We start from the raw sequence: 26,095 nt of genomic DNA, 5'->3' as shown, positions 1-26,095 counted from the left end.
ATCTCTGCAGCCCCTTCAGGCACCAGGAGGGGCTCCAAGGTCCCCTCCCGCCCCCAGACTGATCCACACATGTGTTTCCCCCTCCCCTCTGCCCGCGGGAGGACAACAGGAATTCCGGGCGGGACAGGGAAACGCCTCGCGGTGCTCAGCAGGAGCAGCGGCGCACGAGCACCATCTCCTGGAGCTGGCAGCTCCTCCTCCGGAACGCAGCTCACCTGAACAAGGCTCTGCTCCCCCCAGGAAAACGGAAACACAACAGAATCACCAGCTCAGCTCCCTGGCACCCCTCAGGTGCTGACAGCAGCAGGAACAAAAACAGGATTAAAAACCCCAACACGGAACTCAGGATAGCATTCAGTGATTTTTATTCCAAGGACTTTATTCTCAAGGCACTCACCCTTAGGGATGAGCCCCTGTCCCAGGAGAGCTGAGCCAGGGCAGGATTGTCCTGCAGCCTCACCCCAGCCCTGAGGGGAGCTCTGGGAGGAATTTGGGGAAAGGTTCCTCCTGCAGAGGGGTCAGGCCCTGGAGCAGCTCCCAGGGAACCGTGACAGCCCAGGAATCAGAGCTCAGGCTGCTGGGATGTTGGGGCCAGTGGGACTGTGGGCTGTCCTGGGGCAGCACTTGCACTTGATGATCCTTGGGGGTCCCCTCCAAACTCTGTGGTCCTTGGGGGTCCCTGTCAGCTCTGGTTATTCCATAATTCTGGAGTGCTTGGACAACACCCTCAGGCACTGGGTGGGATTTTGGGATGGCCAGTGCAGGGCCAGGAGCTGGACTCCATGATCCAGGTGAGTCCCTTCCAATTCTGGATGTTCTGTGACTGTGATCCTCACAGGACCCTTCCAGCTCTGGATATTCCAGCAGTTCTGGGAAATTTGGGAGTAATGGGATTGTTTTGTATGTCCTGTGCAGGGCCAGGAGCTGGACTCCATGATCCAGTGAGTCCCTTCCAACTCCAGCTGTTCCATGACTCTGTCATCCTCACAGGACCCTTTCAGCTCTGGATATTCCAGCAGTTCTGGGTCATTTGGGCATTAGGATTTTGGGAGTAATGGATTTTTTTGTTAAGTCCTGTGAAGGGCCAGGAGCTGGACTGGATAACCCTCGTGAGGCCATTGCAGTCAGGACATTCTACATTTCCTTGGGCACATTCCCTGTCATTCCAGGGAATATTCCTGATACACACGGAAAGCACATGTAGGAACCTGGATTCCAGGAGCACTTCCTTGCAGCCCAGAAAACACGTTAAAAGTGTCCCAAAAAATCAGTCACAGCCATTCCTTGCCTTGGATTCCCCCAGGAGGTTAAGGCCTGATTCTAACAGGGATTCAGGAATCCCCAGCTCTCCCTCCTCACCCCCAGCCCCAGGGCTGTGATATCCCTCAGGGGCAGCCCCAGGGCTGTGATATTCCCCAGGGGGAGTCCCAGGGCTGTGACATTGCTCAGGGGCAGCCCCAGAGCTTTGACATCCCTCATCCCCAGCCCCAGGGCTGTGCTGTTCCTCACCCTCATCCCCAGGGCTGTGCTGCTCCCCAAGGGCATCCCCAGAGCTGTGACATTCCTCATCCCCAGGGCTGTGACATTCCCCATCCCCAGGGCTGTGACATCCCTCAGGGGCAGCCCCAGGGCTGTGCTGTTCCTCATTCCCAGCCCCAGGGCTGTGACATCTCTCACCCCCAGGGCTGTGCTGTTCCTCATCCTCACCCCCAGGGCTGTGACATTCCTCATCCTCACCCCCAGGGCTGTGACATCTCTCACCCCCAGGGCTGTGACATTCCTCATCCTCACCCCCGGGGCTGTGCCGCTCCCCCAGCGCCGCCCCAGGCCCGCAGCGCCCCTCAGGGGGGTCCGCGGTGGAGCCGAAGAGCAGCAGGCTGCGGTCCCAGGCGGTGGTGCCGAAGCAGCAGAGCAGCTCCATGGCGCACTGCTGGGTCAGGATGCGGGTGACGCTCTGGGCCATGTCGCCCCTGATGCCGAGCGAGCGGAAGTGCTGGAAGTCGTGGCGGCCCAGGCGGCGCAGGCGGCGCGCGGCCGCGCGGTAGCAGCGCCAGGGCTGCGGCTCCAGCAGCAGCACGCGGCTGAGCGAGGCCAGCAGCGCCAGCAGCGCCCGCAGCCCCCCGTCCCCGTGGCGCAGGTGCACCCACATGGTCACCGACATGCAGAAGGCCAGGTCGAAGCGCGAGCGGCCGAAGCGCCGCAGGAAGGGGCCCAGCAGCGCCTCCCGCGCCGCCCCGTCCATGATGTCCAGGGCTGCGAAGGAGATGCAGCCGGGGAAGGGGCTGCTCTGCTGCGCCCTGCGGACCAGCTCGGGGTCGATGTCGCAGCACAGCAGCCGCAGCTCCTTCCCTGCTCCCTCGGCGCCGCGCTCGCCGTCCTGCAGCCCCAGCAGGTGCTGGTACAGAGCCACACTCAGCTCCTGCAGGAGGAGAAGGGGATCAGGGACAGCGCCAGAGCTTCCTCTACATGGGTGTCCAAAGGGAAATCTGACCAGCAAAATATCTGAGCAATGAACCATGAGCACAGCCTGCATCTCCCACACTCAGCTCCTGCAGGAGGAGAAGGGCTTCAGGGACAGCGCCGGAGCTGGGGTGTGCAAAGGGAAATCTGACCATGATCAGCAAAAGATCTGAGCAATGAGCCCTGAGCAGCCTCCCACACTCAGCTCCTGCAGGAGGAGAAGGGGATCAGGGACAGCGCCAGAGCTGGGGTGTGCAAAGGGAAATCTGACCATGATCAGCAAAAGATCTGAGCAATGAGCCCTGAGCAGCCTCCCACACTCAGCTCCTGCAGGAGGAGAAGGGCTTCAGGGACACCCCCCCAGTGCTTCCTCTCCATGGGTGTCCAAAGGGAAATCTGATCAGCAAAAGGTCTGAGCAATGAGCAGCCAGAGCAGAGCCTGGATCTCCCACACTGAGCTCCTGCAGGAGGAGAAGTGCCCCCAGTGCCCTCCCCATCCCCCCCAGTGCCCCCAGTGTCCCCAGGGGACTGCCAATGTCCCCAGTGCTCCCAGTACCAGGGGACTGCCAATGTCCCCAGTGTCCCCATTATTCCCCACACCTTCCCAGTCCGCCCCAACACCCCAAGCGGTGCCGCCCCTCACCCCGGAGTTGCAGCCCACGTCGAGGCCGAGCAGCGGGCGGGTGGCTGCGGGGAAGAGGCTGCGCAGGAGCCCGCGGGGCAGGAGGCAGAGGCGGCCCTCGGGCGGGTGGAACCGGGAATAGTTGGGGAAGTTCCCGTACGGAGCCGCGCCGGGCTCGAAACCGCGGCTGCCGCCGCTCGTGGGCGCCGCCATTTTCCCGCTGCTCCCGCTCCGGGCGGGAACCGCGGCTGCGGAGAAACGTTCCGGGACACAAACGGTCCGGGGCACAAACGGTCCGGAGCACACACGTTCCGGGACACAAACGTTCCGGAACACAAACGGTCCGGGGAACAAACGTTCCGGGGCACAAACGGTCCGGGGCACAAACGGTCCGGGGCACAAACGTTCCGGGACACAAACGGTCCGGGGCACAAACGGTCCGGGGCACAAACGTTCCGGGACACAAACGGTCCGGGGCACAAACTTTACGGGGCACAAATGGTCCGGGACACAAACGGTCCGGGGCACAAACGGTCCGGGGCACAAAAGGTCCGGGGCACAACCGTTCCGAGGCACAAACGTTCCGGGACACAAACGGTCCGGGGCACAAACGTTCCGGGACACAAACTTTACGGGGCACAAACGGTCCGGGGCACAACCGTTCCGGGACACAACCGTTCCGGGACACAAACGGTCCGGGGCACAAACTTTACGGGGCACAAATGGTCCGGGACACAAACGGTCCGGGGCACAAACGGTTCGAGGCACAAAAGGTCCGGGGCACAACCGTTCCGAGGCACAAACGTTCCGGGGCATCAACGTTCCGGGACACAAACGGTCCGGGGCACAAACTTTACGGGGCACAAATGGTCCGGGACACAAACGGTCCGGGGCACAAACGGTCCGGGGCACAAACGGTCCGGGACACAAACGGTCCGGGGCACAAACGGTCCGGGACACAAACGGTCCGGGAGTGTGGCGTGGGGCGGGGAGAGGGACGGGGGACAGCGCCAGCAGCAGCACAGCCCCCTTGGGGTGAAAATAAGAGATTTTAGAGATTTGGTGTAAAAAAGCCCGGTCTGAGCCTGACAGGCTGCAGAGGGACAGTGCCCATCGCCCGTGTGTCCCCTTTAAACGCTTCCCCCTGCGTTGCCATGGCGATGCCGCGGGTCTCAGGCCTTGGTGCGGTTCGGGTTTTTAAACAATTTGTTATTTAAACAGGTACACTGGTAAACATCTTATTTCCATGTCAATTAAGTAATATCAAATCATATTTTATCATACAAAACATATTAATTTGATACAAATAACTAGCAGATAAATGCTATTTATATCAATGGTATTGAAAACATGCTTGAGTAATAGAAACCAATGTTATAAAATAAATAGCATATAAATGTTATACACATAAATGACAAATAAATGTTATTTAAATCAAACAACTAGAATATAAATGCAACTTATATCAATGGTGTAGAAAGTATATTTGAATAATATAAACTGATGTTATAAAATAAATAGCATATAAATGTTATACACAAAAATTATAAATAAATGTTATTTAAATCGAATGACTAGCATATAAATGCTACGTATATCAATGGTGTAGAAACCAATGTTATAAAACAAATACTATATAGATGTTATACACATAAATAACAAATAAATGTAATTTAAATCCCATTTAAACAGATGGTTGCACTGGGCTGCAGCCGAGAGAGGTTTTAAAGCAGAAGGAAGCAAAAGTTCCCTGTTAAAGGGGTTTAAAGGAGGTTCAGGCTCAGGTTCAGGGTTAAGGTTTAGGCTGGAGCTGGCACAGAAGGCTCAGTTTATTTTGGTGCTGTTCCAGCACAGTGGGAAGGGCAGAGGGCGCCTGCAGCTCACAAATGCAGGGGAAGGTTCCTGTGATGGATCGGCCCTGCAGAGTCTGCAAGGAGTCACCCACTGGTGGGGAGGGACCTGAAAATCCATCCCATCATCCCATCATCCCATTATCCCATTATTCCATCATCCCATTATTCCATCATCCCATTGATCCCACTGATCCCACTGATCCCACTGATCCCACTGATCCCACTGATCCCATCCCATCCCATCCCAGTTTGCTCCCAGCCCTGTCCATCCTGGCCATGGACATTTCCAGGGATGGGGCAGCCCCAGCTGCTCTGGGAATTCCATCCCAGCCCCTCCCCACCCTCACAGCCAGCATTTCCCAATTCCCAACATCCCACCCACCCCATCCCTTCAGTGGGAATCCACTCCCTGTGTCTGCCCCTCCATCCCATCCCCAGTCCCTCTGCAGCCCCCCAGGCCCTGCAGGGCTCTGCCAGCAGCTCCTCATCCTCCCTGGGCAGGGCCCCTGGCCACAAAAGACAGGCAGAAAAAAGTGCAAAAATAAATACAACCTTCCCCCTCCTCCAGGCAATGAAATTCAGATGTTTGAGGTCTCCTCTGACTCTCTCTGGCTGCATCCAGGATCCCCAAATTTCTGTTTTCAACAGCTTGATCCCTTCCTCCTTCCAGCATCCCTCACACCTGACAAATCTCCTCCCTCATCCCACATCCCTCCATCCTTCCTTTGATGGTCTCAGTCTGATTAATCCAAATTTTTGCCCCAGTGTCCAAAAGCCAAGTGCTGAAATTGGAATCATCAGCCTTTCATCATGTCTCTGGTAATACCAGGGAATGCTGATGATGCCTCATCCAAATGCTCTTGGACACTTCATTATTTGTGTGGGAATGTTCCACTTCAGTCTTTTTTTTTTTTCTTTTTATTCTACAGAGAATGCAGGAAAATCCCTCCTGGCTGCACAGGCATCACTTTCCAGGAATCAAATTTCCCACCTTTTGGGTTTGACTTCTTCCCAAAAGCACAGACCTGCTGCAGTGAGATGGGAGTTTACCTGTCCCGGGGCAGGCTCTCATTTTGGGTGGTGAATTGTCCCTGCAGGAATTTTTTTCCTCTGTTTACTCTTGGGGAAGCTCCAGCTGCTTTCCAGCACTGCAGAAAATTCCCTTGGAGCTGGAGCCCACACAGCTCCTCCCCACTCAGGATTTCTGAGTCCTGTGGTCACACAAACCAAGTGGGAAAGGGAGCAAATCCCTCACTCCAGGAGCCCTTTGGGCTCAGCTCTGAAATTCCTCATCCACAACACCTGATCCAGATCCATGTGCTTTTTATTGCTCTGTCTGAGATGGTTTTTTACTCACAACTGGGCAAGAGATGACTTGGGCTCAGTTAAACCTTTGGGCCCTGCCAGGATCTTTGTTCATATTTTAAGGGATGAAGCAGCACCTGCACAAGCAGAGCAGGAACAGGCACAGGAACAGGTTTGCAACCATTTATTAGCAATAGTCAGAGAAGATACAAAATCCTATTTACAGTGAAATCACAGGAGAGGATTGGGGTACAGAGCTGGGTGAGGACTTTGGGTGGAGGACCCCAGATCCTGCTCTGCTCAGCCTCCAGGAACTCCAGCTCCCAGAGCAGGACAGGCTGGGATGTGCTCTGTGTGCAAAAGGGACCAGGGCAGATGCAAGGGACACAGGAGGGCAGCAGGTCCCCCCATGCAGGTGCCTGGAGCGGGGTCATGCCAGGAGTTCCCTGCAGGAGCAGAAAATCCAGGGTGCAAGGGCAGAAAAGCCAGGATACATCAGCTGAAATCCAGGATTCAAGGGCAGAAAAGCCAGGATATATCAGCAGAAATCCAGGATATATCAACTAAAAGCCAGGATATATCAGCTGAAAGTCAGGATATATCAGGCAAAAGCCAGGATATATCAGCAGAAATCCAGGATATATCAGCAGAAATCCAGGATATATCAGCAGAAAATCCAGGATGTATCAGCTGAAATCCAGGATGTATCAGCTGAAATCCAGGATGTATCAGCTGAAATCAGGATATATCAGCTAAAATCCAGGATATATCAGCAGAAAATCCAGGATGCAGCAGCAGCAAAGTCACTCCACAGCAGAAGGAAAAAGGACAATTCCAGAGGGGCTGCAGGTCCTGTGTTCCTCCCCAGCTCCCAGCAGGAGTTTTGGAGTTTTGGGGCCATTTCACAGCTAGAGCTCATCATGGAGCTCCACAATCCCCCCTGCAAGCCTGGGAAGCACAAATCCCTCCAGGGAACAGCTGTGAGCAAGGACAGTGCTGGAGGCCAGGAAATTCCCTCTTGGAACTCAGATTCCATCGTTTTTGGGGTGATCCCGAGCCATTCCCAGTCCTGCTCTGCAATCCAAGGGTTTGGCTCTGATTTGGTTGGGCAGGAACCTCCTGCTGGCACCAGCCAGGGAGCCTAAAACAGAACTTGGCTTTGGTCAGGATTTTGGTCTGACTGGGAGATTTTGGGTTGATTTGGTATATATATATATATATATATATATATATATTTTTTTTTTTTTTTTTTTTTTTTTTTTTTTTTTTTTTTTTTTTTGTCTGGTTGGAGATTTTTTAATCTGCTAGTGGTTTTTTTTGTTTGGTTGGTTTTTCGTTTTGGTTTTTTTTTTTTTTGTCTCTGACTGGGGGTTTTTGGTCTGGTTGGGGTTTTTTGTGTCTGATTGGTGTTTCTTGTCTGGTTGGAGATGTTCTGGTTTGGTTGTGGTTTGGTTTTGTTTTTTTTTTTTTAATTGGGTTTTTTGCACCTGACTGGGGGCTTTTGGTCTGGTTGGCTTTTTTTGTGTCTGGCTGGGGTTTTTTTATCTGGTTGGGTATTTTTGTGTCTGATTGGTGTTGGGTTTTTTGTCTGGCTGGAGACTTTTTGGTCTGATTATGGGTTTTTTGTTTGGTTGAGGTTTTTTTTGGTCCAGTTGGGTTTTTTTTTGTGTCTGATTGGGTTTGGGTTTTTTTTGTCTGGTTGGAGATTTTCTGGTCTGATTGTCAGTTTTTTGTTTGGTTGGTTTTTTTTGTGTCTGGTTGGGGTTTTTTAATCTGGTTAGGTTTTTTGTGTCTGACTAGTTTTGGGTTTTTTTGTCTGGTTGGAGACTTTTTGGTCTGATTGTCAGTTTTTTGTGTCTGGGGTTTTTTTAATCTGGTTAAGGTTTTTGTGTCTGATTGGGGTTGGGTTTTTTTGTCTGGTTGGAGACTTTTTGGTCTGATTGTGGGTTTTTTGTTTGGTTGTGGTTTTTTTGGTCCAGTTGGGTTTTTTTTGTGTCTGATTGGGTTTGTTGGGGTTTTTTTTGTCTGGTTGGAGATTTTCTGGTCTGATTGTCAGTTTTTGTGTCTGATTGGGTTTTTTGTGTCTGACTGGGTTTTTTTAACCTGGTTAGGTTTTTGGGGGTATTTTGGGGTGGAAGATAAAGGGAAGGCATCACTTGTGCTCATTGGCCCAGCCAGGGAGGGGCTGGAGCATTTCCACTCCCTGGGCACGTGTGGCACAGGCCAGGCCATGTGAGGGGGACAGGGCAGAAGGAGCAGGAACGTGCCCTCGTGGCAGAGCCTCTCCAGCAGGGCTGGCTGCAGGGCATTCCCAGCCAGATGGGAGATAGCAGCTGCTATCTGCACCAGCATCACTCCTGGAATGAGAGCAAAAGGCCCTTATCTCCCTGGGCAGCTTTACAGCCCAGCTGGGAACGTGAGCTTGGCCAGGTGGAAAGTTACCTGAGCACTCCAGAGCCCACAGTGACATCCCTGCCTGGGAGAGGAGAGGGGACAACAGCCAGGGATGGGACACTGGTGCTCAGTGGCCTCAGCCCTGGGAATAACCCCTTGGGAATGGTCATTTGGAGCAGCTGTGCAGGTGTCAGGTGCTCAGGGTGGGTCACAGGATCCCATTTCCCATCCAGAGCCCATTTCTCACAGGGAATGGCATTTCCCAGCGTGGAAACTCGGCCTCCTCCATCCCTTCTCTGGAAATACTCCTTCCCTGGGATCCCCATCCCTCCAGTGAGGAGCCACACTCCAAAGAGAACCAGCACAGCCCCCTGGGTGGGATGGGATAAAAGGAAAAAAAGGAAAACAAAAAGGGAAAAAAGGGGAAGGGAAAAAAGGGGAAGGGAAGGGAAGGGAAGGGAAGGGAAGGGAAGGGAAGGGAAGGGAAGGGAAGGGAAGGGAAGGGAAGGGAAGGGAAGGGAAGGGAAGGGAAGGGAAGGGAAGGGAAGGGAAGGGAAGGGAAGGGAAGGGAAGGGCCCCACAGCCGGGTGCAAGGGATCCAGAGGAATTCTTCCTGCAGTGCCACCAGGGATGACCTCAGAGAGCTGCACGTTCTGAACAAACAGGTTCCTGTGCCTGGAGCAGTGAAATCCAGCTGTGGGATCCCACACTCACATTCCCAGCAGCAGCAGCCACCAGGAACAGCACAGAGGCCACCAAGCTCCAGGGAATGTGGGAAACAAGGATTCCCCAAGGCTTTTCCCCTGGCTCAGCTGCTTTGCCAGGGTCTAACCGAGTTCCCTGCTCTGCTGCCCTCACTTGTTCTGTCACAGCTCTTCCAGCCTTGGTGGGCAGGACCCAGAGGACTCAGCAGCCCCTGGGGCCAGGCAGGTCCTGCTCCTGCCCCCAGTTTGGGCTGGGCTGGGCTGGGCAGGAGCAGGGGGAGCAGAAGGGGCACACACCGAACCCTGCCTCGCTCTCTGGGTGACAAAGCCTGACAGCAAATGTACAAAGCTGGGGAGGGGCAGGGGCTCCTGAGTGCCTGGCAGGGAGCACAGAGGGAGGGGCTGCTGGCTTGGAGCCCTTCACCTCAACCCCTCACAGCAGCACAGGCTGCCCTCACTCCTGGCTGGAGCCAAAGAACTGCAGCAGGAAGGAGAAGATGTAGATGATGTCCAGGTAGATGTTGAGGGCCCCGAAGATGTATTCCTCAGGGCTGAGCGAGCAGCGGCGGCTCCCCACCAGCACCTGCGTGTCCAGGGCCAGGAACTGCAGGGAGGGAAACCAGGCAGTGGCAGCGAGGCAAGAAGGGCCCAAACCACAGCAAAGTGAAAGTGCAGCCCCGTTTTTATGGCTGTAACACAATCCCAGAGCTCAGCGCCAGCTGCCATTTCCCCCCTCCCTCATTTCCCTCCTGACAATCAAACCCTGACTGTAACTCCCACTCCAGACCCTCTTCCCTCAGGTTTCCTCCATCCCAGGGCCAGCTCTGGAGCCTCCCTCCCTCCTCCTGCTCCCCCAGAGCCCACAGCTGGTTATCCCACCCTTCCCCAGGTGGGAATCACCTGCCAGGGCAGGTTACAGGGTGGCCTGGCCCCCGCAGAACACAGAGCAGAAATCCCAGGCAGGACTGCAATCCACCTTTCCTCCTGCTTCACTCTGTGGGTCCAGAGCCCTGCAGGGCTGCACCACCCTCCAGGAGATGCTGCTCCATCCCCCAGCTGAGCTGCCCTGCCAGGGCCAGGCCTAGGCTCTGACTGAGCTTTATGGGGTAATTATCAGCTGTTGGAGCCTCCTGGTATTTTGCAGAGGGATCTGGAGCCCTGACTCAGCGCTGAGCTCCCTTGGAGTCACTTTTATGGGTGATGAAGGCGATTGCTCAACTGCTCCTGCTCCCAAGGTGCCCAGTGGGCAGCCCCAGGCTGGGCCCAGCTCCAGGGACCCCGGGCACCCCCAGAGCCTTCCCCCTCTGAGCCCAGCACAGACCCAGGACTGGCTCTGGGAGAGGCTCTGGGACCCTGGGACCAAGCCAAGCCTTTCCTTGGGGGAGCTGCCCAGCTCCAGGGCTTTTCCCACCTGTGTAAACTCTCCTAATGCCTCTTAATCCCCCATCTCAGCCTTCCCAGTATTTCTGCACCTCTCTGAGCCAAACTCATCCCATCCCTTGGCTCATTCTCACCCAACCAGCCCCGACTGGGCCGTGCAGCCTCATCCCTGCATCCCTCGCTGCCAGGGCTGTGCCCAGCTCAGCTCTGCCTGTCCCCAGGATCCAACCCAGCTGGGACTGCTCACCCCGCACGGCCTGGTGTTAGAAATGCCCATTTATTTCACTGGCACTCACACCAGGCCCTGTGCTGGCACCAGGGATCGCTGCTCCAGGACCTGAGCCCTGCAGATGCCAGGATCCCTGCCAGGACCCAGCCCAGCTGTCTCTTTTCTCTGCCAGGACCCAGCCCCAGCTGCTGCTCTCCCTGCCAGGACCCAGCCCAGCTGTCTCTTTTCCCTGCCAGGACCCAGCCCAACTGTCTCTTTTCTCTGCCAGGACCCAGCCCAGCTGCTGCTCCCCCTGCCAGGACCCAGCCCAGCCGCCTCTTTTCCCTGCCAGGACCCAGCCCAGCTGTCTCTTTTCCCTGCCAGGACCCAGCCCAACTGTCTTTTTCCCTGCCAGGACCCAGCCCCAGCTGCTGCCCTCCCTGCCAGGACCCAGCCCAGCCGCCTCTTTTCCCTGCCAGGACCCAGCCCCAGCTGCTGCTGTCCCTGCCAGGACCCAGCCCAGCCGCCTCTTTTCCCTGCCAGGACCCAGCCCCAGCTGTCTCTTTTCCCTGCCAGGACCCAGCCCAGCTGCTGCTCCCCCTGCCAGGACCCAGCCCAGCCGCCTCTTTTCCCTGCCAGGGCCTGGGGCAGCACTCACCATGGTGAAGATGGCAGCCCCGAGCAGGGCGTAGATGGCGTGGAGCCAGGGCACCTGGGGGCACAGACAGGGACACAGCTGTCACAGCTGGGCACCACGGCCCCCCACGACTCCATCCCCGAGGTATTTATTTGGTGGAGGGGAGGTTGGGAAGGTGCTCTGAACCCCTGCAGGATTTGCACCACTTCCAGTTTCAGCAGTTCCCTTGGGAATGTTTCTGTGGCACAGAGCAGGGCAGGGGCCCTGGCTCCCCCCCTCTGTATCCATCTGCTCCTAAACTCCACCGGGTGTTGGTTATTCCAAACAGCACTTGGCCCCAGTGAATGGGGCTGAGATTTCCAGTGCTGTGGAAATCATGGAAGGGTTGGGCTGGAAGGGACCTTAAAGCCCCTCCAGTGTCCCATGGCAGGGACACTCCCAGTGTCCCCGTCCAGCCTGGCCCTGGGCACTGCCAGGGCTGGGGCAGCCACATGTCCCAGCCCCAGCTCCCTCCTGATGGGAACACTTTGGAGCACCCCCAGAACAGATTTATCCACCCAAACACAGCTGATCCCACTGGAAGAAACACCAAATATCCCAAGAGCTGGACCCAGCCTGATCTGCCTGAGGGAGCAGCTGGATCTTTACCAGGGGAGGTTTGGTTGGAATTGGGAAAAGGTTCTTCCCCCAGCTGAGCAGCTCCCCAGGGCTGCCAGAGCTCCAGCAGCCTGTGGACAACACCCAGCACAAGGTGGGATTGTTGGGATGTCCTGAGCAGGGACAGGAGCTGGACTGGATGAGCCTGCTGGGTCCCTTCCCCCTTAGCATAATCTGTGATTAATTAACAAGCACAATTTAAATGTATTCATCTCTGGGAGTCTCGGGGAATCTCACAGGAGCTGGGAGCAGAGCTCAGCCCCTGCAGTGGCCCAGAGGAGCCAGGAGAAGGAGCTGGTTCAACCCGAGATGGGCTCAGTGAAGGCTGTCCCTGCCTCTCCAGGGATTTCTGCTCCTCTCCAGCTGCTGCCTGGGCTGGGGGCTGCTTCACCCCGTGCTTAGCTCAGGAGCAGCAGCAGGAGCACTGGCAGCTGCTCCAGCCTCACATTCCCACTGGGAAGAGGAGAAGCTCGAGCCCAGGCAGCCAAAATCCAACCCCTGGCACTGCCCAGCTGGGTTTGTCCAGCACCAGCTCCAGGGCTGGGACCAGTGGGGATCTCCTGGAGTCTCCCTGAGGCCAGAGGAGCTGGCTGGGCTGGGAGAGCTGGGGGCTCACCTGGAGAGGAGAAGGATCCAGGGAGAGCTCAGAGCCCTGCAGGGCCTGGAGGGGCTCCAGGAGAGCTGGAGAGGGACTGGGGACAGGGATGGAGGGACAGACACAGGGAATGGATTCCCAGTGCAGAGGAATGGGATGGGTGGGATTTTGGGAATTGGGAATTGCTGGCTGTGAGGGTGGGGAGGGGCTGGGATGGAATTCCCAGAGCCCCATCCCTGGAAATGTCCAAGGCCAGGCTGGAGCAGCCTGGGACAGCAGGAGGTGTCCCTGCCATGGCAGGGGTGGCATTAGTGGGCTCTGGGGTCCCTCCTGACAGAAACCATCCGTGATTCCACCACCAGGATCAGCAGGAAACGTCCTCAGCCTGGGCCAGCTCCATCCTTGAGCTGTGTCCCATGGCCCAGCCCAGGGAATGACCCCTGCTCTTCCCTCCCTCCAAGGGGCTCCCACCCATTTCTGGGGAGCTCGGCCCCCTCCCAGCACGCCCAGTATGGCCCAGTTTGGTCCAGCTGGTCACTCACATATTGGTAGGGCAGGATGACAGCCAGGACCAGCCCCCCCAGGAACAGCACCATGAGCAGCACGAAGAGAACGCCCTGGTAGGAGGTGAAGTCAAACTGCGGGGAGGGAGGAGAGTGCTGGTCAGGGAGTGTCCTGGTCAGGGAATGTCCCTGTCCCATCCCCGGGAATGTCCCATCCCAGGGAATGTCCTGATCCAGGAATGTCCTGATCCAGGTATGTCCCTGTCCCATTCCAGGGAATGTCCTGATCCCAGGGAATGTCCCATCCCAGGGAATGTCCTGATCCGGGAATGTCCCTGTCCCATCCCAAAGAAATGTCCCATCCCAGGGGAATGTCACTGTCCCATTCCAGGTGTCCCTGTCCCATTCCAGGTGTCCCTCTCCCATCCGAGGGAATGTCCCTGTCCCATTCCAGGTGTCTCTGTCCCATCCCAGGGAATGTCCCTGTCCCATTCCAGGTGTCTCTGTCCCATCCCAGGGGAATGTCCCATCCCAGGGCTGCACCCCTGCAGCTGCCCAGGCACAGCTGGAGCTCCCAGTCCCCTCTGGACTCACCAGGGCTGCTTCTGCCCCTCCATCCCAGCAGCACCCCCAGCACAGAGCCAGGGCTCCCCAAATCCCCTCAGTGCCACAGGGAAGGGCTCAGTCCCACCACACGCCAGGATTCATCACATCCCTTCTGTATCCCACAGCCCAACCCCCAAAATTCCCAGGGTACCACCATCCAGCCCCACTGACATCCTTGTCACATCCCAATCCAAAAAAATCCCAATTATTCCCACACATCAGCACCTTCCAGCCCCATTACACCTGATCCACATCTACCTGATCGACATCCACATCTACATTTATACCTGATCCACATTACCATCCCAAACCACAAAAAATCTCCTTTTATTCCCACACATCAGCACCTTCCAGCCCTATTCACATCCCAGCCAGTCCCTCCCCAGCACATCCTGATCTGCTCCAACCCTGTGGTGACATCCCCTCGTCCCTCAGGCTGCTCCTGTGCCCAGACCCTTCCAGCCCTCCCTGTCCTGCCCCACCTGCCCCTTCCCCAGGGGCTCCCACGGTCCCACCTTGCTCTGGAAGCTGAAGATGGTGACAGACAGACAGACCAGGGCCGTGATCCCAAGGCACAGCAGCACTGACTTGGTGTTGTAGTAACTGGAAAATCAGCAGGAAAACCACATTTGGGCCATTCCCACAGAGATGGGAAGGGGGATTCAGACAGACAGAGCTTGGCAAGGAAAGATGGATCCTGTGGGCACAAACTGTGCTGGAATTGTCAATATTCCACATTAATGGTGAAAAGGGAAGGATAGGAAAAGCCTGGATGGGTTTTCCTGTTTTGAAGGACAGAGGGAAGGCAGGAGGATCCATCTGGGCTCTGGAGCAGCCAAAGGACAGCCCTGGGAAGGGGCAGGAGGGAGAAGGAGCAGCACAGGGGTTGCAGTTCAGCCTGCACTGGTTCCAGGATTGGGGCCCTTGGCAAAGCCAGTCCTGCTCTGCCTGGGCCGTTTGTGTGGAGCCACTGGAGTTTTCCCTGGAGCTGCTGAGGCCGCAGGTTCTTTGTCCCAGCACATCATCCCCAGCCCTGGATCATGTCCCTCTCTCCCACGTGAGCCAGGAGCAGATTTCCCAGTGCAAACGAGCAGAAGGGAACAGGCTGTGGGACACAAATTCCTGAAAGTGCTGGAAACAATCCCTTGGCTCACTGCAGCCCCACCTGCCTGGAATCAGTGTGGGGTCACCTCCAGCCCATCCAGGGCTGCCCTGTCCCAGCCCCTAGGGCCCTCCTGCAGGATTTAGGATGTGGGAATGCACCAGTGCTGCCCTGTCCCAGCCCCCAGTGTGGCAGCCCACAGTGTTCCTCTGGCTTCCCTGGGAGCTTTGAGACCCCCCAAAGACCCTCGAATCAGACCCAGGTGTCTCAGGGGCTGGATTTAACTGCTTGGAACAATTTACCAACATTGAGAGAAGAAATGCAAGCTGCAAAAATAAATAGAGTGTAAATTAGACTGTTAGAATGTAGAATTAGCAGATTTCTAGAATATTTGTGATAAGGGATACGTGGCCAAGACGGATAATTGGGGGTGTGGATAATTCTTCCTCCTCCTCCGTGTCATCCGTGCTGGGTGACATGCTGGCACTCTCAGATTGGATGGGGACAGAGCTGGACCATGTAACAAGATTGTATTGTATTGGGGGTCATTTGTAAATACCTAGTAGGTAATTTAGAGTATAAAAGATCAGTCCTGCCTCTGCCAGGCAGATTCTGCCCTGGAGTTCTGGCGAGCAGAGCGCTGTTCATGGACAAAGCATTCCTGAGATAAGGAACAATAAACAACCATGAAAACCTCTAAGAACAGCTCCTGCAGTCTCTCATTGATGGGCACTGGAAAGAGCTGGGCTCCAAACCACCTGCATGCCCTCCTGAGGTGATCTGAGGAGACACCCAGGGATGTGACATTTGGCGTCCCTGGGTGGGCAGAGACATTTGGCATCCCTGGGTGGGCTGCAGCCCACAAAGGTGGGTGCAGACCCCTGGACCCAGACATTTGGCATCCCTCTGGATCGGTTCTGTAGCCTGCAAAGGCAGGTACAAACCCCAGAAGGGCAAGCTCAAGAAGATGCACACTGCTGGAGGAGACCCCCCCAGACAGAGACATTCGGTGTCCCTGGGTGGGCAGTGACACCCCAGAGCTCTCCTGCAGGATTTGGGATGTGGGAATTCCCCAGAGCTCTCCTGTGGGATTTGGGATGTGGGAATCCCCCAGGGCTGCCCTGTGGGATTTGGGATGTGGGAATCCCCCAGGGCTGCCCTGTGGGATTTGGGATGTGGGAATCCCCCAGTGCTGCCGTGTCCCAGCCCCCAGAGCTCTCCTGCAGGATTTGGGATGTGGGAATCCCCCAGTGCTGCCCTGTCCCAGCCCCCAGAGCTCTCCTGCAGGATTTGGGATGTGGGAATCCCCCAGTGCAGGGGGCCCAGGTACCTCAGGAACAGGGAATGTTTCAGGAAGAGACAGGACACAGGACAGTGCCCAACCCACCTGGAGAGCATTGCAGTGAGATAGGCCATGGACAGGGTCTGGGGGAACAGAGCCTGGTTAGAGCCCTCCTGCCATCACAGGAAACCCCTCAATCCCACAGCACAGGGCAGGGCAGCCTCTCAGACTCTCAGGAGAGGGAATCTGGCAGCATTCAGAACATTTCAGTGACTGAGAGCCACAGGAGAGGGCAGAGGGGAGCAAACAGCACAGGAACATCCCCTGCTCCTGCACCCCTCCCACACAGGACCAGCTCCCACCCCATCAGCTCCCACCCCATATTCCAGTTCCCATCCCTGCTCCCACCCCAGTTCCCACCAGACTCCACAGATTATGTTTTTGTAATTTTTTTAACTAACAGAGCCTCCCTTTTTGTCTAGCTCCTCCCATCCCAGTGCAACCACAGCTCCCCAGCCCAAGCACAGGAAAATAAGAGGCTGAAATTCTACTTTTCCCCAGCCCTGTGCCTGTCCCTGGAGGCTCTGTGGCCCCAGGGCAGATGTTGGCCAGATGTGCTACTCACAAAGATGCTGAGCAGGATCAGGTTCCATGGGAAGTATCTCCTGCCAAGGAAAGGGGCAGTCAGCAGGGGCTGTGCCAGGGACTGGTGACCACGCAGGTGATTAGTGACTGAGAGGGTCATTAATGGCCAGGAGGGTAATTAGTGACCCTGCTGGGTAATTAGTGCTGTGTGAGTGCTGGCAGCCTCAGGGCACGTGGGGGCAAGGAGGAAAAACATCCCCATGATGTTCCTGCTGCTCTGGGAGCTGCCAGGAGCTGCCTCTGCAAGGTTTAATTCCCAAAATGTTTAATTCCCAGCAGTTTCTGCTGCAGTCTCAGCTGCAGTCAGACTCACCCTGAGCTGCCTCAGGCCTGCAGCAGCTGTTCCCAGCAGCTGGAAGGTCACAGCTGGGCTGACCCACCCTGGCAGTGCCCAGGGCCAGCCTGGGGCAGGGGAAGGGTCCCTGCCAGGGCAGGGATGGCACTGGGTGGGCTTTGAGGTCCCTCCCAACCCAACCCATTCCATGACCCCATGGAAACATTCCATGGTCTGGGTGCAGGCACAGCTCCACCCCTGCCCCATAACAGGGCTGGGGAGAACATCCCTGCTGCATTCCCCAGGCTGGCACAGAGCCCAGAGGGACCCCAGACCTGGGGGGACAGACCCCAGACCCCAGAGTTACACCTTTACCTGGAGGGGCAGACCCCAGAGGGACCCCAGAGCGACCCCAGAGGGGCCCAGACCCCAGAGTGACCCCAGAGTTTTACCAGACCCCAGAGGGACCCTTTACCTGGGGGGACAGAGCCCAGACCCCAGAGGGAACCCAGAGGGACCCCAGAGGGACCCCAGAGGGACCCTTTACCTGGGGTGACAGACCCCAGAGTGACCCCAGAGCCCAGAGGGACCCCAGAGCTTTACCTGGGGGGGCAGACCCCAGAGGGACCCCAGAGCTTTACCTGGGCCCGGAGCAGCAGGCGAGGATCAGGTAGGTGACGAAGAAAACAGCGCTGCAAGGAGAGAGGGAGGGAGAGCTCAGGGGGGGACCAGCCTGGGGTGGGCAGGGGGCAATTGCCACGGGGTGGGGATGCTGGACATGCAAACAGGGGCTGGGCTGGATCAAGGTGCTGCCCACCCTCTCACCGAGCCCCTTCCTGCCCCCAGGGCCCCTCTGCCTGTGCCCGTCCCCGTGGGACAGAACATCCCTGGAAAAGCTGAGGGCTGGGATGAGCCCAGGGCAGGAGAACCCTCCCAGCCCATGAAGCCAAACCTACAGTGCCCACCCGGGTTTTATCTGCCAGGCCTTGACCCCTGTCAGAGCAGAGCAGCCCGGAGCTGAGGGAGGCTCTCCTGCCCCAGCTGGGCGTTTTCCAGGCTCTGGGAGCTGCTGTGCCCAGGGCAGCAGCTCTGGCTGTGCTGATGGCTCCCGATAGCCAGTGACCCCCAGCCACGAGAGCAGGGCACAGAGATAAAGGCAGGGCCAGCTCTCCCACTGGGGCAGCAGGAAAGGCAGGCTGGACACGGCTGAGCAGCTGGGGCTGTGCTGGGGGCACAGAGCAGCGGGGCTGGGGGGCCCTGGCTGCTCCGGGTTCATTCCACTGTGCCCTGCAGCAGGGGAGACACCCCAGGGCTGCCAGTCCATTTAAACATCCTGGGGCTGCCAGTCCATTTAAACACCCCAGAACTCCCAGTCCATTTAAACACCCCAGAACTCCCAGGTCCATTTAAACACCCCAGAACTCCCAGTCCATTTAAACACCCCAGAACTCCCAGGTCCATTTAAACACCCCAGAACTCCCAGTCCATTTAAACACCCCAGAACTCCCAGTCCATTTAAACACCCCAGAACTCCCAGTCCATTTAAACACCCCAGAACTCCCAGGTCCATTTAAACATCCCAGAACTCCCAGTTCATTTAAACACCCCAGAACTCCCAGGTCCATTTAAACACCCCAGAACTCCCAGTCCATTTAAACACCCCAGAACTCCCAGTCCATTTAAACACCCCAGAACTCCCAGTTCATTTAAACACCCCAGCACTCCCAGGTCTGGCTCTCTCATTCTGCAGGCTGGAGGGTTCCCCAGGTTGTATAAGCTGGTGTCTCATCTCCTGATTTGGGTGTGAGCTGATTAAAGCTGAGTTCACCACACTTAATGAGCAGCACTGACCTGGCAGAGGCAGGGGATGCCAGTGCTGGGGCTCTGTTCCAGGCTGCCCTGGGGCACTGAGGGGTGGCATCCCAACCCCAGGGCTCTGGGATGGGGGGACAGCCCCTCTCAGGCCTGGCCAGGAACATTCCAACACTCCAAATCCACCCCCCCTTCATATCCACTGGGTGTTGTGTAATGGAAACCTCTGCAACCACCTGGCTTCCAAGGGAAATCCCAAAATCCAGCCTCAGCTGCCCTGAACATCCCTCCAGGTGATGAGATGGGGCTCTGCAGGGTTTTCCTGGATGCTCTGCAAGGAGATCTTTGGGGTTTCCCAAAATCCAGCCTCAGGTACCTTGAACATCCTTCCAGGTCTCATGCAGGATTTCTGCAGTTTCCCTGGAAACTGCCTGGTTTTCTCTGGTTTTCAGCAGGAAATACTCAGGGATTTACTTCACCCTGGTTTCTGGAGCCGTTTCTGGGGAGGTGTTTGGAGTTCACCTCTCTGGTGTCCCTGGCTCAGTCAGGTGAGACTTTTCCATCTGCTCTCCTCAGGCTCAGCCCCGGATCGAGCTGGGGCTGCCCCTGGTCCCAGGCAGGGTCCAGGCCTGGGGCAGGGGGGGTGTCCCTGCCTGGCAGGGCAGGCACCAGGAGCTTTAACCCAACCATTCCAGGCTCCACGCCCTGCCCCAGCTGCCCCTGGCACCCACAGGACAGGGAAGGGTTTGGGAAGCGTTGGAGACCCCTGCCCCCTCCCCAGCCCCCTCCAGGCTGTCTGGGGCACTCAGGGCCCCAGGAGCAGCCAGGGATACTCACTAGGAGGCCCAGTACCAGGCAGGGTGGGTCTGGATGTAGCCCTTGACCGGCTCACTGCAAGGCAAGGAGAGATCCTGAGCAGGAAAATTCCAACCCCTCCCAGCAGCCCCAGTGAGGGGATCAAACCCCAGAACTGGTGAATCCTCTGCAGCCCCAGTGAGGGTATCAAACCCAGAACTGGTGAATCCCTGGCAGCCCCAGTGAGGGGATCAAACCCCAGAACTGGTGAATCCCCAGCAGCCCCAGTGAGGGGATCAAACCCCAGAACTGGGTGAATCCCTGGCAGCCCCAGTGAGGGGATCAAAACCAGAATTGGGTGAATCCCCTGCAGCCCCAGTGAGGGGATCAAACCCCAGAACTGGTGAATCCCCAGCAGCCCCAGTGAGGGGATCAAACCCCAGAACTGGGTGAATCCCCTGAAGCCCCAGTGAGGGGATCAAACCCAGAATTAGGTGATTCCCCTGCAGCCCCAGTGAGGGGATCAAACCCAGAACTGGGTGAATCCCCAGCAGCCCCAGTGAGGGGATCAAACCCCAGAACTGGGTGAATCCCCTGCAGCCTGAGCCTGTGCAGAGGGGCTCCAGGGCTGGCTGGGAAGGGCAGCTCTGGTCCCACAGCTCCACCCGGGGCTGGCTGGGAATGGCTCCCACAGGAATTAGGGAGCCCAAACCCTCGGGCTGGCAGTGATCCATTATTTATTCTGGAGGCAACATGAGCCACACACACCCCGAGGCTCGGTCATCTGAGCTGGAGAGGGGAGAGCAGGGCAGGGAGCCCAGCCCTGGAGCTGGATCTGGTGACTGGCACGGGAAACCCAGCAGGTCCTGGCCAGAGGAAACCCAGGATGGGGGATCCAATCCTGGGAATGGGGGTAAAACCCAGCAGCTCCTGCCCAGGGGATAGATAACCTGGGATGGGTGATCCAATCCTGAGAATGGGAGCAAAACCCAGCAGGTTCTGGCCAGGGGATAACCCATGATGGGTGATACAATCCTGGGAATGGGAGTGAAAACCCAGCAGCTCCTGCCAGGGACATCACTCAGGATGGATAATCCCACTCCAAGAATGGGTGGGACTGAGGGACCTCTGAGTGTTCCTTCAGCTTTGCTTTTCTATTGTAACACTCCGAAAAAAATCCAGGTGTGACACAACTCCCAGGTGTCTCAGGACACACCCAGCACCTACCAGAAGGTGAAGAAAGCCACGATGACAACGGTGACCAGGAGCTGGACCATCAGGATGGCATAAACCTGCAGGGAGAGGCGACCCTGGGTCCCAGAGCCAGCCCAGCCGGGCCCTCGGGGGCTGGGGGCTGCAGGGGGGATGGGGGCTCCAGGAGGGGCTGGGGGCTGCAGGGGGGGCTGGGGGCTCCAGGAGGGGCTGGGGGCTGCAGGGGGGGCTGGGGGCTCCAGGAGGGGCTGCGGGGGGGGCTGGGGGCTCCGGGGGGCTCCGGGGGGGCCGCGGGGGGGGCTGGGGGCCGCGGGGTCCCTCCCTCACCTTCCTGATGAACACCCTGCGCACGTTGCTGTCGTCCCAGCTGAAGGTGGTGAGCAGCTCCGTGTCCCCCGGGTCCCCCCCGCTGCCGTAGCTCGGGCTGCTGCCTGCAGGGAGCCCAGAGGGAGCAGCTGCCACCCGATCCCCCCAGAGTGACCCCAGGGAGCCAGCACAGCTCGGCTGCCCCAAATTCCCAGTTCTCTGCTCCCTCCCCACTGCTGGGCTCATCAGGAGCATCCCTGGGAGCAGAGTGGGGAACAAACCATCCCAGCAAAACCACATCCAGCAAACCACAAAAACTTCAAAAAAAACCAAAACAAAACAAAAAAAAACCATAAAATAAAAAAGCACACAGAAAAATTCCCCATATCCCAGAAAAAAAAAAAAAAAATAAAACACCAACTACATCCCAGCAAACGATCCCACAAACCATCCCAGCACCAGGGCTTGTTCCCTGCGTGAGGAAACCCCAAACCTTGCAGAGCTAAGGGAGGCTGGGCCCATGCCCTGCTCTCCTTCCCCCGGGTGCCAAAGCATCCCCAGGGCAGCAGTGACTCAGCTCTGCAGGAGCAGGATCCCCTCGCTGCTCCCCTGAGCTCTGCTTGCACCGTGGCTTTTGTCACCAACGGCTGCTCTGAGAGCAGCTCCTGGCAGTCCCTGACTCCATCCCTCGGTCCCATTTCCCTGCAGGGGCTCAGGGAACAGTTCAGCTCCAAGCCTGAGAAAGGAGGGAACAGCTCTGATGCCACCAGTGAGAAAAACCTTCCCCCAAATCCTCAAATCACAGGAGTCATCTCTGCTGTGCCAGAACAGGGACAGCAGCTCCTGTGCTGGGTCTCCCTCCCAGCCCTGGCAGTGCCCAGGCCAGGCTGGACTGGAGCAGCCTGGGGGTGTCCCTGCCATGGCAGGGGTGGCACTGGGTGGCACCCAACCATTCCATGAGCCACCATCACTCTGTGCCCTCTTTGCTTCCCCTGCTGGTGTCCCCTCCCCTGTCACCCCCTTCTGGGTTTCCACAGAAGGACTTTGGTGTGATTTTCCTGCTCTGCATTCCTGTCCCTGCCTGGCCCACAGGTGCCTCCTGTCCTAAAGCTACCAGGTATCAGCTTGTGATCAATATCAGCTTCTGATCAGAATCAGCTTCTGATCAATATTAGCTTCTGATCAATATCAGCTTCTGATCAGAATCAGCTTCTGATCAATATCAGCTTCTGATCAATATCAGCTTCTGATACCCAAATACACCAAACTGGCCCCCAAACACCCAGCTGGCCCCTCAGTGCCTGGAGGAACTGAAGGGTTTTACCTCCTCCTTCCCTCCCTGGCTGTCCCCAGCATCCAGAGGGTTTTCTCCTCCTCCCTCCTGGTGTCCCCAAATCCATCTCCTGTCCCTGGTCCCCTCCTGTCCCTGGTCCCCCTCTCCTCTCCAGTGCTGGGGGTCTCTGCCCCCTCTGGCTCACCCCAGTACAGCCATGGAAGGACTCACTGGGATCCACGTACGCCCAGCTGGGGTGGAGCGGGGCCGCGGGCGGGGCGGGGAAATTCCCGGATTTCATCCCTTCTCCTGCTGTTGCCTCCTCGTAGGACGGGGGAGCCGGGGGGGCTGTGGCATTGTCCTTCTTGTCCCCCTGCCCCTCAGAGCCGGGGGGCTTGCTGTTCACGGAGAGCTGCACAAAGGGGCAAAGAGGATCTGAGTAAAACCGTCCCAGAAAGGAGCTGAACACGGCCTGGGCTCTGGAGAAGGGGACAGGACTGGGGACATGCAGCCGTTCCTGGGCGCTGGGCACTGCCCTGCACCCCGATGGGCGCCATCCCTGGGGCAGCTGGAAATGGGGCTGAGAACTTCCAGGCAGGGAGGTGAGAGGGGAGCCAGGGACTCGATGTGACACCAAAACATCCAAGGAATTCTCTGCTTCTCATCAAACTTCCCACATTGCTCCTTAAAAAGAGCTTTCAGTTCTGGGCAGAAAATCCTGAACCGTTATTCCCGTTTACACCCATTCCGGGGAGGTGCTGCCGGGAATGCTCTGCTCTGGCCCTCCAGAATTTTCTCCTGGCTCCTTCCCCTGTGCCCTGCTGCTTCCCAGCATCCGAGGGGTTTGGGATTTCAGCAAGGAGCCAACCTGGGGCCACCTGAGCTCTCTCCTCTCCTTGGGAACATGATCCCTTCCACCTTCCAGATCAGCCTGGGATAAACTGCCAGCCTGGGCTCCTGTGCTGCCCCGGAGGAGTTCACAGACCCCAGGGATGCGGGGCTGGGATCACAGTGAGCCCCAAACCCCCAGTAACAGAGAGGGGCTTCAATGGAAGGGGTCACAGCCCCTGAAAACACAGGAGGGGCCGGGCTGGGATTATCCCACGGCCCCACCTCCCCTGGCAGCCCCCAGGGACTGTCCTGCCCCTCGGGTTTAGGGGGACGAGACCCTGCCAGCCCCCTCCCCACCTCCCCAGATACCCAAGGACATCCAGAGGGATGGAGCTGCATCCACAGCGTTGCCATGGCGACGGTGCATGAGCTGGCAGAGGATGCACAACCCCCCTCCCTGCTCTGAGAGCATTGGAGAACCCAAAAATCAACAAAATCCCCCAAATCCAGAACCCTGGGCCGGGCAAGAGGTGGGGACAGGGATGGGACAGCACCAACAGCTCGGGGAGCCCCCGGGATGGGGGAACTGCCACAGATCCAACTGGGTTTGAGCTGTGCATCCATCACCCCAACACCAGCCCCCAAAACCAACCCCAACACCAGCCTCCAATCCCAAAATCACCCCTAAACCAGCCCCAAACCCCAACACCAGCCCCCAACACCAGCCTGCAATCCCAAAATCACCCCAACACCAGCCCCCAACACCAGCCCCCAAAACCAGCCCCAAACCAGCCTCCAATCCCAAATCACCCCTAAACCAGCCCCCAACCCCAACACCAGCCCCCAACACCAACCCCAAACCAGCCTTCAATCCCAAAATCACCCTTAAACCAGCCCCCAGCCCCTTCCACCCCCATGGCAGGTCCGTGCACGGGTACCCAGCTCTCCCCTCCCCGCATCGTTTTATTCCTGTAATTCCTTTCCCCCCACCCCTCTTTTCTCCTCCGAACGCGCTGTTATGCAACACGGACCGACTCGTCCTGCTCGCTCCGGCCTCCCTCCTACCTTGCCCTGGGTCATGGCTCCTGCTCGGTGTGGAGCTGGTTCGGATGGAAGCGGGCTCGGGATGGAGCCGGGCTCGGGATGGAGCCGGGATCGGGATGGAGCTGGCTCGGATGGAGCTGGCTCGGACGGAGCCGGCTCGGTGTGGAGCCGGCTCGGGGCTCTCCCGGGAGCCGCTCGGGTCCCTCGCAGCGCTTCCCCCGGAGCTGGCGCTGGACGCGGCCGCAGCCCCCGCAGCCGCTGCCTTCCCTGCCAGCAGCGTCCCCGGAGCTGCGGGAGCTGCAGGCAGGGCTGTACCACTGCCAGGGCACAGGGGAGCCGGGAGAGCCGCGGGGGGACAGCGGGATAACCACGGGATAACGGGATTAACAACGGGATAACAGCGGGATAACAGCGGGATAACAGCGGGATAACGGGACGGGATGGGATGGAGAGGATACAGGGATGCGGTGTTGAGGAGGATGCAGGGTTAGGGGAGCTGCAAGGATGCAGAGCCTGGAAGGATGCAGGGATAGGATAGGAAGGATGCAGGGATAGGGAGGATGTGGATTCAGGGATGGAGGATTCAGGGACAGGGATGATCCAGGGGTGGGATGGGGAGGATGCAGGGATGGGGAGGATGTGAGGATTCAGGGACAGGAATGATCCAAGGTTAGGGAGGAGGCAGGGAAGGGATGCAGGGTTAGAGGAGATGCAGAGCCGGGAAGGATGCAGGGATGGGATGGGGAGAACAGACAGACACGGCACCCAGGAGGGTGAAGGGTTAGGGTCAGGAATGGGGAGGATGTGGGGATTCAGGGACGGGGATGATCCAGGGTTAGGGAGGATGCAGGGATGGGATGGGATGGGATGGGATGGGATGGGATGGGATGGGATGGGGAAGATGCAGGTTTAGGGAGGGTGTGGGGATCCAGGAACAGCCATGATCCAGCTATGGGAAGGGTGCAGGGATAGGGTCCCACCCCACGGCCGCAGAGCAGCTGCCCCAGAGCTGCTGAACCTCAGGACCGGGATTTGCAAAGGGAAGGAGACCCTGAGGAGCCTTTGCTGCAGCCTCTCTGCTGCTGCCTCAGAGCCCACCGTGGCAGCAGCTCCCAAATGTCCTGGGGGTGCTGTGGGGGGCCGGAGGGCACAGCCTGAGCCGGGCTGGGATGGAGAGCAGGAGGGGGAATCCCAGCCGGGCCACGGGGCACGGACAGAGCGCGGCTCCTGTGCCCTGTCCTCGTCCCGGCGGGCACAGGGAGGTCGGGAGGTGCCCCGGGCATCCCCACAGCAGATTATTGAAATGGAAATGGGGATCCGGGGCACAGCCAGGGGAAGGCGCTGAGGGAATCGGGGTCCTGCTGGGACAGGGCCTGGGGGGAAACACAAGCTGAGCTCACAGGGAGATGGGAACCTCTGTCCTTGTGCCACAGACAGCGGGACACGGGGAAAACTTGTCCTTTGCGGAGGATGAAGTGGTTCCCGCGGCAGGACAGAGGAAGGGACAGCCCAGGCTCCCCCTGGACCCAGAGAGGGGCTGCAGAAGAACGGGAGCACCCAGAGAGCAGCCGTGCTCTCTGCTCCCCCAAAATGGA

The 26,095-nt window shown here is 57.8% G+C and overlaps 2 protein-coding genes across 2 annotated transcripts; both read right to left on the bottom strand.

Moving 5' to 3' along the window:
* Positions 1 to 342: 342 nt before the first annotated feature.
* Positions 343 to 3,365, bottom strand: BCDIN3D (BCDIN3 domain containing RNA methyltransferase). The gene is made up of 2 exons (XM_056515111.1): positions 3,104 to 3,365; positions 343 to 2,419 (listed from the first exon to the last, which is right to left on the bottom strand). The coding sequence occupies exons 1-2, from the start codon at positions 3,293 to 3,295 to the stop codon at positions 1,268 to 1,270; spliced, it is 1,344 nt and encodes a 447-aa protein (XP_056371086.1). The 5' UTR covers positions 3,296 to 3,365; the 3' UTR covers positions 343 to 1,267.
* Positions 3,366 to 7,548: 4,183 nt separating this feature from the next.
* FAIM2 (Fas apoptotic inhibitory molecule 2) lies at positions 7,549 to 25,334 on the bottom strand. Its single transcript, XM_056515117.1, has 12 exons — positions 24,522 to 25,334; positions 22,857 to 23,037; positions 21,374 to 21,477; positions 21,062 to 21,126; positions 19,877 to 19,930; positions 17,869 to 17,919; positions 16,934 to 16,973; positions 16,414 to 16,451; positions 14,440 to 14,527; positions 13,358 to 13,453; positions 11,585 to 11,638; positions 7,549 to 9,942 (listed from the first exon to the last, which is right to left on the bottom strand). The coding sequence occupies exons 1-12, from the start codon at positions 24,534 to 24,536 to the stop codon at positions 9,793 to 9,795; spliced, it is 936 nt and encodes a 311-aa protein (XP_056371092.1). The 5' UTR covers positions 24,537 to 25,334; the 3' UTR covers positions 7,549 to 9,792.
* Positions 25,335 to 26,095: the final 761 nt, after the last annotated feature.

Source organism: Oenanthe melanoleuca, linkage group LGE22 (genome assembly GCF_029582105.1).
Source record: "Oenanthe melanoleuca isolate GR-GAL-2019-014 linkage group LGE22, OMel1.0, whole genome shotgun sequence".
NCBI classification, from domain to species: Eukaryota; Metazoa; Chordata; class Aves; order Passeriformes; family Muscicapidae; genus Oenanthe; species Oenanthe melanoleuca.
This window is presented reverse-complemented; position numbering and strand designations above follow the sequence as displayed.

Bases quoted from the DNA above. Each gene is read 5' to 3' on its own strand.
- FAIM2 (XM_056515117.1), bottom strand. The intron at 19,931-21,061 runs GTAGGTGCTGGG...CTTGCCTTGCAG, and splicing joins GTGGCTTTCTTCACCTTCTG to TGAGCCGGTCAAGGGCTACA. The intron at 16,974-17,868 runs GTAAAGCTCTGG...TTTCCTTGGCAG, and splicing joins GCCTGCTGCTCCGGGCCCAG to GAGATACTTCCCATGGAACC.
- BCDIN3D (XM_056515111.1), bottom strand. From the start codon at position 3,295: ATGGCGGCGCCCACGAGCGGCGGCAGCCGCGGTTTCGAGCCCGGCGCG. The intron at 2,420-3,103 runs GTGAGGGGCGGC...CTCCTCCTGCAG, and splicing joins ACGTGGGCTGCAACTCCGGG to GAGCTGAGTGTGGCTCTGTA.